The 12,829-nt window shown below is 32.5% G+C and overlaps 1 protein-coding gene across 5 annotated transcripts; it reads left to right on the plus strand.

Moving 5' to 3' along the window:
- The first annotated feature begins 4,185 nt into the window (after window positions 1-4,185).
- On the plus strand, window positions 4,186-11,084 carry LOC115241423 (solute carrier family 35 member G1). Of its 5 annotated transcripts, none has more exons than XM_029817179.1 (3): window positions 4,186-4,468; window positions 4,692-4,776; window positions 8,953-11,084. In XM_029817179.1, the coding sequence occupies exon 3, from the start codon at window positions 8,955-8,957 to the stop codon at window positions 9,999-10,001; it is 1,047 nt and encodes a 348-aa protein (XP_029673039.1). In that variant the 5' UTR covers window positions 4,186-4,468; window positions 4,692-4,776; window positions 8,953-8,954; the 3' UTR covers window positions 10,002-11,084. The 5 variants fall into 5 exon arrangements, with proteins under 5 accessions (XP_029673039.1, XP_029673042.1, XP_029673043.1 ...); XM_029817182.1 differs by having other exon boundaries at window positions 4,186-4,411; XM_029817183.1 differs by having other exon boundaries at window positions 4,186-4,386.
- The last annotated feature ends 1,745 nt before the right edge of the window (window positions 11,085-12,829 follow it).

The following is a 12,829-nucleotide window of genomic DNA, read 5'->3' on the forward strand; positions in this document are numbered from 1 at the left end:
CCAATTTCTCAATATATTAAAAGATAAAACAAGTAAAATAAAGTACACAACATTAATTGGTTGTTACCAATTAATGTTGTACCAATTAATGTTGTGCCTCTAGCCGCTAAGGAAGAGGTCTTTAGGGATTTATACGCCCAAAGGATTAGGATCCACGCTCGAAATAAGACACTCCCGGACGTTAGGTATAAATTAATATATTTCACAGATGTTGGTACACTTTTACTTATTCGCGAGTATAATAGTCGGACGCGATGTACGGTATATCGATACTGTTGATATGAGCGAGCGAGTAGTGAGCGATGTTAATGAGCTATATTACTGAGCTAGCGTCGGTGCATCTCGCGCTCAATATATAGAGCATGTCTGCTCGTCAGCTGTCTCGTCAGCTGCTTACTCAGCTTCCAAGAACTTGATCGTGACTTCCTTCTCTTTAGTCACGTATCTTCGTATCTTTTTATTAATAATCTTTTATTACTTATTTACTCTTTCTTAATTATCTTTCCTTGATCTCTTTTCTAATATTTTAATGCTTTGCTTTACTCAGCTCTTTCTTAATCTTTTCTGTTTAACTTTATTGTTTTATCTTTTAATATATTGAGAAATTAGTCGGGTTACAACAAAACAAACAAAAAACATCAGACTAAAAAGACGAACTAAAAATACATAGTCAATATAATCGATAAAATAAAAATAAACTAAAAATACATAGTCAATATAATCGATAAAATAAAAATATGAGATGTACATATTAAATTTTAGAGAGTTGTCTAATACAGTAAAATACATGTCAGGAAGGCATTCCGTGTCTGTTTGCAAATTCAAACTATTCTTTTGTCTTTTAATATATAAGATTTCCAAAATCAATCTTTTTTGCAAATGAGGTTCATTGTCCAGTATTGAGACTTTGGGTAAAAGTGACGTTTAGGGGATGCAGCCCCGATGACCTTGATCTTGACATATGTTGTCAAAATCACCCTCCTGAGTGACCTTCAGAAGGTTTTAGCCGTCGCTCGTTGTTTATTAAAAAATTATTAACAAACAAAGATTTGTAAAAATCAAGGTTTGTACGTAGTCTGACAATAAAAAATAATCCAACTTTACTTTTAAAACTGAAAGGTTTGGGTTAAGTTATATTTTCCGGAAGTGCAGCCTTCCCGTGGGGTACTCGTCGTTTATTACAAAGTTATTAACAATTGAAGATAGTGACCGACCGATACTTGCGACATAAGACTGTATATAGTATATTTCGGCATAAATTACCAAGCTCATATTTTACAGATAGAGAGAAATTAAATTAGAAATAGGTTTGGGTTAGGTTATTTCTTCCGGAAGTGGAGCCCCTCCATAAGGGGGGTTGAACCCACTGTTTTATGAATATACTTTTTGATGCGAAGTGAGGTTCCACATGGGTTTACAACTTTCCACGCGAAGTGACTAATCAGAACAAAAGGAACTAAAATTTCTTTGTCCTGATTGGTCAAATTTCAATCTTGAATCTTGAATCTTAATCTTCAATGCATAGTCTGATACGGGCTTTATATTTGATCAAATTATATACGTTAAGGTGCCTTTACATGGCAGCATTAAGCATCGAGCGTCTGCGCAGAAAATTGCGCAGAATCTAATTTCAGCCTAGAATCTATCTCTTTTAAATTCTGCGCATTTTTCTGCGCAGACGCTCGACGCTTAATGCTGCCATGTAAAGGTACCTTAACCTATTTTGACGCTAAAAATGAGCGTCGAGCGTCAGCGTGAAAAGGCACCTTAAGGCCGATATTACATTTGTTGTACGACAAACTTTTTAAGCATATTGATTGGCTGCAAAATAGAAACTTTCTTGAGTCTCCAGAAATTAGCTAATCAATGCGCTAAAAAGTTTGTCGTACGACAAATGTAATATCGGCCTAAGTCTATGCTGCCGAACCGACATGAATGCTTGGTTTCTCTTCACCTCTATTTTCTGTTGGCCACCCTGCTAATTTTAACCGTCGGTTTATCTAACCGGACTTGGTGAAATTGGCCCTTATTCATCTATTAGGGCCAATTTCACCAAATCCGGTTAGATTAACCGACGGTTAAAATTACTGCTAATTTTAACCGTCGGTTAATCTAACCGGACTTGGTGAAATTGGCCCTTAGATGTCTACTAGTTATCCATAGTAGACATGGACATAAAATATAGGTATATAGATATTCACTAGATATTCATTAAATATCTATTCAATAATTTTTTTTATGTGGAACCGCGCCGTAGCTCTTATTATTTACCAGTTTCTCCACTTTGCAAAATTGGACAATTGGATTTCCAGTGTCCCAGTAAATATAATAGAAGATCTGTAATAAAATTTTTACTTAACCTATATAAAATGTCATAAAGTGCGAACCCATGCAACGGAATAGCATAACGCGGAACGAGAGCAGAACCAATCACGAGCGTTCCACAGTTTTGTTCCGTTTTCAATAGTTTCTAGCGGAATAGGTTTCGCAAATTGCGTAATGTACATACACATCTATACATATACACATGGTAGTAGTAAAAACTAATTTCAAAATTTTTCTTTATTTCTCAAAAATGAGTAATAACTTGCAATAATTAATAATTTATCTCTGTTTCTGTACTGACCACGTTGCTCTACGCTGCCAATTTTACAAAGTATATGTGTACATACATACAGTTCCGACATTTTCGTTACGTAGCTTTCAAGTCCCTGCATCCCCATGGAGCGGAATGAGCGCAAGCAGAACGAGCAGAACGTCTCTAAAATGACTTTTAAATATTGTTTTTATCGATCGTTTTTTATTATCATGTACATAAATATTGAAATGAATGCGTTCTTATTGGAAATATTGATTAAAAATGTTAAATAAGTTAAATAAGTTTTAACGCGGTTTGGAATCCACATAGCGAAAATTGCGGAACGCTCGCGATTGGTTTCGCTCTTGTTCCGCGTTAAGGTACATTTTTACGAGCCGCTGAAATCGATCGTTTGAGCTACAAAAAGGATCACGTGATATAAATGGACGAATCAGCGGCCAGACCGTCGTCACTCATTCGTCCATATTGATCACGTGATCCTTTTCGTCGCTCAAACGATCGATTTCAGCGGCTCGTGAAAATGTACCTTTACGCTATTCCGCTGCATGGGTTCGCACCCTATAGATGCAAACCCATGCAGCGGAATAGCGTAAAGCCCGAATCACACTAAACGCTCGAGGACGCGGCTACGATTGTGTCTGCGATTGCGATTCTGCCTCAGCTAATCAGAAAGCATCAATTGCAAGTATGATTGGAGCATAGCAAATCGCAATCACAAACGCAATCCCAGTCGCGGCCGCGAGCTGCTAGTGTGATTCGGGCTTAAAGCCCGTTCTACATTGATCGCATGTCGCTAGTCGCAAGCAAATCGGCCAATCACAGTCGATTATTCCGTCGAATATTCGACTGTGATTGGTCGATTTGCTTGCGACTGGCGACATGCAATCAATGTAGAACGGGCTTAACGCGGAACGAGAGCGGAACCAATTGCGAGCATTCTGCAGTTTTTGTTACGCTCGTGATTGGTTCCCTTCTCGTTCCGCGTTAAGCCCGTATCAGAGTATTAATCATGTAACTTTTCCCCTCGGGCGGAAAAGTGAAAAGTGAAAAATTTTGCCATTGATTTCAATGCTAATATTTTTCACTTTTCACGTTTCCGCCCTAGGGAAAAAGTTACATGATCGGTACCCTAACTACGCATTGAAGATTGAGATTCAAGATTCAAAATTAAAATTTGATCAATCAGGACAAAGAAATTTTAGTTCCTTTTGTTCTGGGTATCGATCATGTAACTTTTCCCCTAGGGCGGAAAAGTAAAAAGTGAAAAATTTTGCCATTGATTTCAATGCTAATATTTTTTACTTTACACGTTTTCGCCCTAGGAAAAAGTTACATAATCGGTACCCTGTAGCGGGATTCTCTAACATCTTAGCGACGATTATCGTTGTCGTTAGCGAGCGGTAGCCTATGAGAATCTGCTTTTCTGCCAAGGTGTGAATCCGGCCTAAGGGTGCCGTGTAACAGAGCTCAATGAGTAGTCTGATACGCGCTTTATGCTATTCCGCTGCATGGGTTTGTACCCTTATGAGAGATTGGTTGTCAAATAGAAAAATTTTCGAAAGCTCCCTCTTAATTGTAATGTCGATAACATAACTAAAAATGTCGATAATATATTGACATTTTTAGTTACGTTCAGATGAGGGCGTTTTCGTGTTGGAGTTCAGCTGTCATTTCGGGATAAGTCAGGATAAGTTGAGTTTCACGAAAAACGTCGGCGTGTGTATGGCCGCTCTCAAACTTCTCTCTGATATATCCTATCAAATGATAGAATTTTTTATTATCGGAACGTACGAAAGAATTATTAAACTTTTGGTACTAACTGTGTATGTGTATGCGTATACGAGTAATTTAGAAAATAAAGATAGAAAAGTAAATATAAAACACTATCACTTTCGTCAATAGTATGTATGTACATACAGACTTAACGAAATAATCGTTAAATGCAACTAACAGCTAAATATAAAATAGAGGAATATAGAATAAGAAATATAAAGAGACAGAGAAATATAGAATAAGAAATATAGAAATATAGCATCTAATATTGTGCTAGAAAATAAATCATGATTGTTAATATTCTTGGTCTTCCATCCAGGCTATATTCTGTGATATATTACTGGTCATGTAATTTCATGGTTATTCACATACGACGTATATTTAATGAGTTGCAAACGCTATAGGTAAGTGGCAGTTAAATTCTTTGCATGCAATTAATGCTGATGCAATATCCAATTTGACCAAATACAAAACGATGGAACTAAACCACTCTTTATTATTTGATTACTTTTCAATATTCTTGACATAACAAAATATTCTATATAACAAAACTACTCAATATATCTAAATCTAAAAAAAATCTATCTTTATTACACTTAGCATTAATAAGATAAAATTCTTAAAAATAATGCAGCTTTTAGTTTGAAAAAATGTGAATAATTAAAAGCAAATTTGCAATATATCAGGTCTACCGGAAAGTTCTGTCCGTTTTTGGAATAAAACAAAATACAAATTTTTATTACCGTCAATAAACTTTATTAAATAATGTAATTGCCATTATTCGGAGAAGTATTGTCAGCAACTGGATAATTTAAATACAGCAGTCCAAGAAAAGAGGCCGCCGATGTTCAATAGGAAGAACATCATACCGCATCATGATAATGCCAGGCCACATGCTGCTTTGGATACTCGTCAAAAAATTGCAGAACTAGGCTGGAAAATTCTGTCGCATCCACCATATTCCCCGGACTTAGCACCCTCCGACTATCACTTGTTTTTGTCCTTACAAAATTTTTTGAGGGGCAAAAAATTCAAAAATGAAGAAGATATCAAACAAGCACTGGTTCAATTTTTCGCATCAAAAGATAAAACATTTTTCGAAAAAGGGATATACAAATTGCCCTCACGCTGGCAAGAAATCATTAATAATAATGGCAATTACATTATTTAATAAAGTTTATTGACGGTAATAAAAATTTGTATTTTGTTTTATTCCAAAAACGGACAGAACTTTCCGGTAGACCTAATATTACACTGATGCATATTTAAGGTTGTTATAAAGAATCTATTTAAATATAAAAATAATTAAAAGCTATTTGATGGGTAAAATACATGTATTCTGCCGAACAATATGAAAAATAACTCGTATTAATTATCCTACTGTTTTAACTATTTATTATTTTTGTTATTGTTAACTTGTATATGGCAGCTTTTAATATACATATATCAATGCACACTAGTGTCTCAATCAAGTTTGCTATAAGAAATTTAATCAAAACTATGAAGTGTAAAATATTATAAGTCTAATGTTTGGCACTATTCCACTTATTCCTGTTAGCTTGTAATTGTTAGAACAACAAAAAAAACAGATTATTCATATTGTTTATATAGATTGATTCAAGCAACACAATCAGAGATAGAAGAATCTTATATGGTAAAATGAAAAAAATATAAAACATGTAAAATAAAAACAGATATAAATATAAGGCTCTTAAGATTAAAATCCGTAAGATCGATGGGAAATAGTAATACGACCCAAGCGCGGTATCAAGGGCGCATAAATATTTATTATAAAAAGACAATTTCAATACAGTTGAAATTGCGAAAGGCAGACGTTTCGGCTCTTTTTTGGGCCATCTTCAGCGCATGAAATTAATAAGAATTAAACGTAAATGTAGATTTGAGTCTTAGTCGGTTAGCAAGTGCATAGTCACATATATAAGACGATGAAACTGGTAATAGATATAAAACGTAGATCTCTCACGTCATCAAAGTAAGGACAAACAAGTATATTCTCCGAAGCATCCATGTCGTTGAAAGGATGATCAACTCCTCGATTGTTTGGAATTGAATTGTCGGAAATTAAAAAATCCAAGAACATGGCGGTACGTTAATTTCAATTATGTAAGTAAGAGAAGTAACTCAGATCAACGAATAACGGAAATAACTAACGGACAATGAATAACGGAAATATATAAAACTGGAGAGAACTTGACTCACTGACTATCGACGAAACAATTTACGTTTACGCTTAATTCTTATTAATTCCGTGCGCTAAAGATGGCCCAACAAAAGGGCCGAAACGTCCGCCTTTCGCGATTTCAAACTGTATTGAAATTGTTTTTTTATAATAAATATTTATATGCCCTTGATACCGCGCTTAGCTCGTATTGCCATTTCCTTTCGATCTTAAGGATGTAAAATAAAATTTGTTGTATATAAAGCATCAAAATTATATAAAAATACTTTATGAAACAAGATTTGTTTTATAAAGTATCAATTTTAAATTAAAAAATTAATTTGATGTTTTGTGAAGAACTAATTTTTTTTTTCATTTTAGCAAATAAGATATATTAGACTTTTTTATTCATACTTTGTAATAGAAAGATAATTAAGTTTTCAAACTTATGAATAATATCATTAATTTTTGGTTCTTTAAATTCAACTTTCTTAAAAATAAAGTTTTATGTAAAAATTCAGTTTTTTTGTGGTTTTACACACACACACAGGCGCGCGCGCGCACACACACACACAGGTAAGGTATCCAGTAATAACGATTATAAATACAATTATAATCGTTGCTATCTGTACAGTGCTCCCCTCTCCCCGATTCATCGCGCGCGTCACAGTGGGCTGTGATGGGCTTTTTTTCTCGTCGCGCCTAATACCTTCGGGCATTGGTTGATCTGTTTTAATTATTTTCTCATTAATTATTGTCAAGATCGCAAAACGGTAGAGGACTTTTTTATTAGTTTAACCCCCTCTACCTGCACACGAAAGATGATATGGTTATTATCGAACATCCTATACAAAGAACACAATTTTGATATGTTGGTGATGGTGAGAATGGATAATATATATATACAGGGTGAGTCTTTTAAATCTTAACAGGCAAATATCTCAAAACCTGTAAGTTTTAGAAGGAAACTTTTTAGACAAAAGTTGTTTGGTTCTGAGGGGGAAAAGAGATAGAAATATTAGTTAGACCTTGGGTGGCATTGTTAAGGTCATATCAAGGTCACATTGAATTTCTTAAATTGAAACCTACATTTTTTATTGCATAGCCCTTGTCGAGACCTTTTCAAAACTCTATAAAAAAGTATGTTTTCATTAAGTACTTTTTGAGTTATTTTATATCTTAATCTGACATATTTTGATATAAAAAATAAAATATCTCGTAAAATATTTAGTTTTCGACAATCTTACCATAATATTTTTATGTACAGAATAATGAGACAAATCAATTAGTGTAAAAAAAAAAAACAAATAGTTAAAAAAATACATTGTAAATAATTACATACTTCTTCTCAAAAACAATTTTTTTTTTTATACCAATTGATTTGTCTCATTATTCTGTACATAAAAGTATTACAGTAAAATTATCGAGAACTAAATATTTTACGAGATATTTTATTTTTTATATCAAAATATGTCAGATTAAAATATAAAATAACTCAAAAAGTACTTAATGAAAAAATACTTTATTATAGTGTTTTGGAAATTTCTCGACATAAGCTTTAAGAATATGCAATAAAAAATAGGGGATTCCATTTAAGAAATTAAAGGTGTCCTTGACTTGACCTTAACGATGCCATCCAAGGTCAAACCAATGACACCATCTTATGTTCCTCTCAAAACCATACAATTTTTGTTAAAAACGTTTTTCTCTAAAATGCTTAGTTTTTGAAAGAAAAGGGGTGTACGGGTGGTCTAGGACACCCTGTATGTATATATATAATCTTTTTTTCTAATTGTTTTTATCATCAATAATGGACTATCTTGTGTATAAAAAGAATTATTTTATATTATCTAGTATTATAATAGGATTAGATTTATACAGAAATACTTTATTGTGTCAAAATCTTAATTTATTTTATCTCATTATATTGAATTATGATATCAGAAGTCAGTCCAAGAGAAATCATGTGAATTTTTGTCTTAAATCATTAAAATAAAACACTATTTTATATGCCATTATCTGCGTTTAATAATAGATAATAAACTAGTAAAATATACAAAAAGAAATTTTTTTTCCGCTTAATAAATAACTGTAAATTTTGATCAGTTATAATGATAATCTTTGTTGGAAATGTAGTATTGAGTTACTTGCATAAAAAATGTTTTTGGCATATTCTGCAAGAAAAAAAATTTGTATGAATTTCTGGTTTTGTTATAATTCAATATGTAATGAAAATATAGGAACGTTGATAAGATAAAATTTGTACAAAATCATTTTATTTTCTAAAAATCTTAATTTATATAAACTAGTAATTTTTTCAGATTTTTAAATTATTGTCATCTTATCATTTGTTGCACATTTTTTGCATGTTTACCTTCAACATGGATTATCTTTTTTGCAGATATGTCAGAGCACATGGAATTGCAACATTTAGTTGATGCTGATGTGGAGAGTAACACAACAAACTATAAAAGAAAATTCTCTACCTTGTTATGTAAATCATGCCCTTACCTAGGTCTAGTATTAGCGACATTCTCGTCTCTATTCTTTTCGTTATGTAGCGTCATTGTTAAAAGCTTGGTTGAGATAAACCCTACCGAAATGGCTATCTTCAGATTTTTGGGGGTATTGTTACCAGCTATACCAATTGTGATTTACAAAGGTGATCATCCTTTCCCAAAAGGACGTAGGCTAATACTTATTCTAAGGAGTTTCATTGGTACAACAGGACTTATGTTAAGTTTTTACGCATTTAGACACATGCCATTGGCCGATGCTTCTGTTGTTGTATTTTCTGTTCCTGTATTTGTAGCGATATTTGCACGGATATTTTTGAAAGAGCCCTGTGGGCTATTCAATGTTGTTACTGTGTGTCTGACATTGATCGGTGTGTTATTAATAACACGACCATCTCTAATTTTTGGCAATACCGTAGAATCTCTCTCAGATGGTAATATTAAACCAGGACATGCGGATTTATGGGGTGCTGTGGCTGCTTTCTCAGCTACTTTATTTGGTGCAAACGTATATGTCCTATTACGCGCATTGAAAGGTATTCATTTCTCCGTTATAATGACAAATTTCGGTTCGTTTGCTTTAATACAAACTACATTTATATCATGGGTTATTGGTGCGTTATGTTTACCACGTTGTGGTACAGATAGACTTTTGGTTGTTGCACTCGCATTATTTAGTTTTGCAGGTCAAATCTTACTAACTTTAGCTCTTCAGCTAGAACAAGCTGGTCCAGTGGCCATAGCAAGGTCCACAGATATTGTTTTTGCATTTTTCTGGCAGGTACTATTTTTTAATGAAATACCAAACCGATATTCTGTAGGAGGCGCTATATTAGTCACAAGTTCAGTATTGTTAACAGGATTAAGAAAATGGGTTCTCTCCTTACCGGAAACATCTAATATCAAAAAGTCTCTTAAAATTTTAATAATGTAAATATTTTTTTTTTATTAAAGACAAAATAAAAAGCAGCTTAAAGTAGATTATACTTTATAAAAATTAATATAATTTATTTATTCTACCACATTTTATTTATATAAAATGTGTGTACTATTGTGTTCGTAGCTGTTAAGGAAGGGACTTTTCGGGATTTGTATGCCTAAAGAATTAGAACCTACGCACTGAATAAGATTCTCCGTACTTTCATAGTAAAAAAATATATTTGCCGTTAAATTACACACTGACTGTTGCTGCGAGTTGCGGTTATAATGGTCGGACTACGTGCGGTACAATTTGTGATATTCGGGAGCGATCATCGGTTTATCTCACGATCTTACTTATATAATTAATTAGGAAGGAAGGAAGGGAGTGTAATGACTGCCCGGAGCACGTATCGTGTTCCGTTTTAGTCTTTCTCTTCCGCTGCTTACTCGGCTTCCGAGAACTGATCGTGACTTGCCTTTCCTTGATCACGTCTTGCTTCATACCATTATATCTTTTTTTTATCTTTTCGATGTCTTTGTAATATTTTTTTGTTAGTTTAATATTTCTTAATCCGTTTTCCTTATTTAATTTTTCTAAACTTGTGCTATATTCCTTGTTTTAATATTTAATTTTATGAATTTTTTAATTTTCTCTTCCTTAATCTTGCCTGCTCTACTTTTTATTTTTTAATAAGAAATTGATGGTTGGATTTCAATAGTATATGTGTACGTGTGTGTGTGTGTGCGCGCGCGTGTGTGTAATGTGTGTATGTGTATAAATATATAATACAAATGTGTACATATGATATTTTTAATTGATTATGCGCAATATTTTTATTTCTATTTATGCATGGTCATATGGAGATGTGAGACAGTAAAAAAATATGAAAAAATTAAGAGGGGAATTAAGAAAAAGAGTCAATCGAATTAATATAAAAATTCATCTTTTTGTTATATAGTCCCTTTACTCAAAATGTTCCATCATTTTGAATCAGTTAGCTCTTTGTAAACAAATTTTTCTCTTTTGCTATGCATTTATCTTGTAACTATGTGATCATGAATAAAATGAAAAATGAATAAAGAATATGTAACATTTTTATTCTGTGCATTAGAGTAATAGTGAAGATTGAAGGAAGATTTCAGGAACTTGATTTGGATGATTCCAAAATAGAGGAATTCTATATGCTTTATAAAAAGATTATGAATATATAAAACTGTATCTTGATGTAACTACAAACAGATATGTAAGAGAGAAATATCTCTTTTTCAAATATTTTTATTTTATTTTAATTTTATAATAACAAAAATTTTTTCTATCATAATTTATTGAATAAATAATATCTACGAAAAGAATTATTGCATTGTATGATAACATTCACACAAATAACTATTATGTTGCAATATTATGTAGCAATTATATAAAAATGACAGAAAAATAATTGAGATATGAATAATATATATTATCTTTATATAATCATATTAAATAGTCAATTAACTATGTATTTATAGTTTATAATCATTTTTATTTGGAAGCTTTTGATTATATGCATAAACACAGACTTTGCTAGTTGCTGTATTTGGTCACTGTCCAATGTTAAAAAATATGTTAGTACTGTCATAAAGAACTATAAATCACCCCATACAGAAAATAATGTGTATTAGATATCTACTGGATATTTTTAATGAGTATTAGGGATATCCATGAATATGTAGGAAATAATTATTAGATATGTTTTAAATATTCAAATGTCCGCAATCTCGAAAAACGAAATCTCATAAATATCCACAGGATACGTAGGTCAATGTCCACTGGACATCCATATCAGTATTCAGTGAACATTTATAGATATCCATTGTATGTTAGTTGAATTTTAGTCACAAGATGACCAATTAGACGTCCTAAATTAGGTTTCATGAGACCCGAAAATGACATCGATATGTCACATCTACAGGACTTCATTTTCTGATGTTTCTTTGACGGCAAAACTGAGACCAATACAGTAATAATATATTATAATAACACATATTAATGTAATATACAGGGTGAGTTTTTTAACTTGAAACTGTAAAATATCTCGGAAAATAAGCTTTATTTTATATCTTAAGTAAATAATAACGAACCATTTTCACTTATTCGGACAAAAATTGTCCAAATAAATGAAAATCAGACATTTATCTGTCCGATTTTCCATAAATAAGTTAAATATTTGAAATTCCCCTGTAATTGTATCAGAAATTAAATTGATAGAAATAATTACAATATTATTAGCTGCATTTTGCAGGCTTTATATACGCGCATAACAAAAACTTGAATATAGATATAAATAATGAATAGCGCGCATAGCGGTAATCCAGAGATAGCAAAATGCCAGCAGTATGCCAGCAAATTCAATCATGACTTTGCAGCAGATTCCGCTCTGCTGCGTCCTCATTAAGCTTAATTTGTGGCAGCACAGCTGCCGAAATAATATAACAGAGAAAATGAAGCAAAAAGCGTTGCCGCATTCTGTGTGCAGAAGCCAGAATATCTATTTTTATCAGCCCACTCGGCATGTAATATTTCTGATACATTGCTGCAATATTCCATTTGAAATATTACACCTTTCAACAATATTATAGAAATATTTCACGACCGTTTCTGCAACATTTCTGCAATGTTTCAATGTCCGCAATCATTTCAAATACAACCTTGCTAAAAGATTTCAGCAATATTTCGGTAATATTACTGAAATATTTCTGAAACATATCCCAAGTAGCGAACTAACGTCACAATGACGGTAAACTTTGGTCACAAAATGATCACTTAAATATCCTAAGTTAGGTCTCATGAGACCCGAAAAT

The sequence above is a fragment of the Formica exsecta genome, unplaced genomic scaffold, assembly GCF_003651465.1.
Source record: "Formica exsecta isolate Colony F162 unplaced genomic scaffold, ASM365146v1 scaffold484, whole genome shotgun sequence".
Classification (NCBI taxonomy): domain Eukaryota; kingdom Metazoa; phylum Arthropoda; class Insecta; order Hymenoptera; family Formicidae; genus Formica; species Formica exsecta.

What these genes read in the sequence shown, in the direction of transcription:
- LOC115241423 (XM_029817179.1), top strand. Translation starts at nt 8,955, where the DNA reads ATGTCAGAGCACATGGAATTGCAACATTTAGTTGATGCTGATGTGGAG.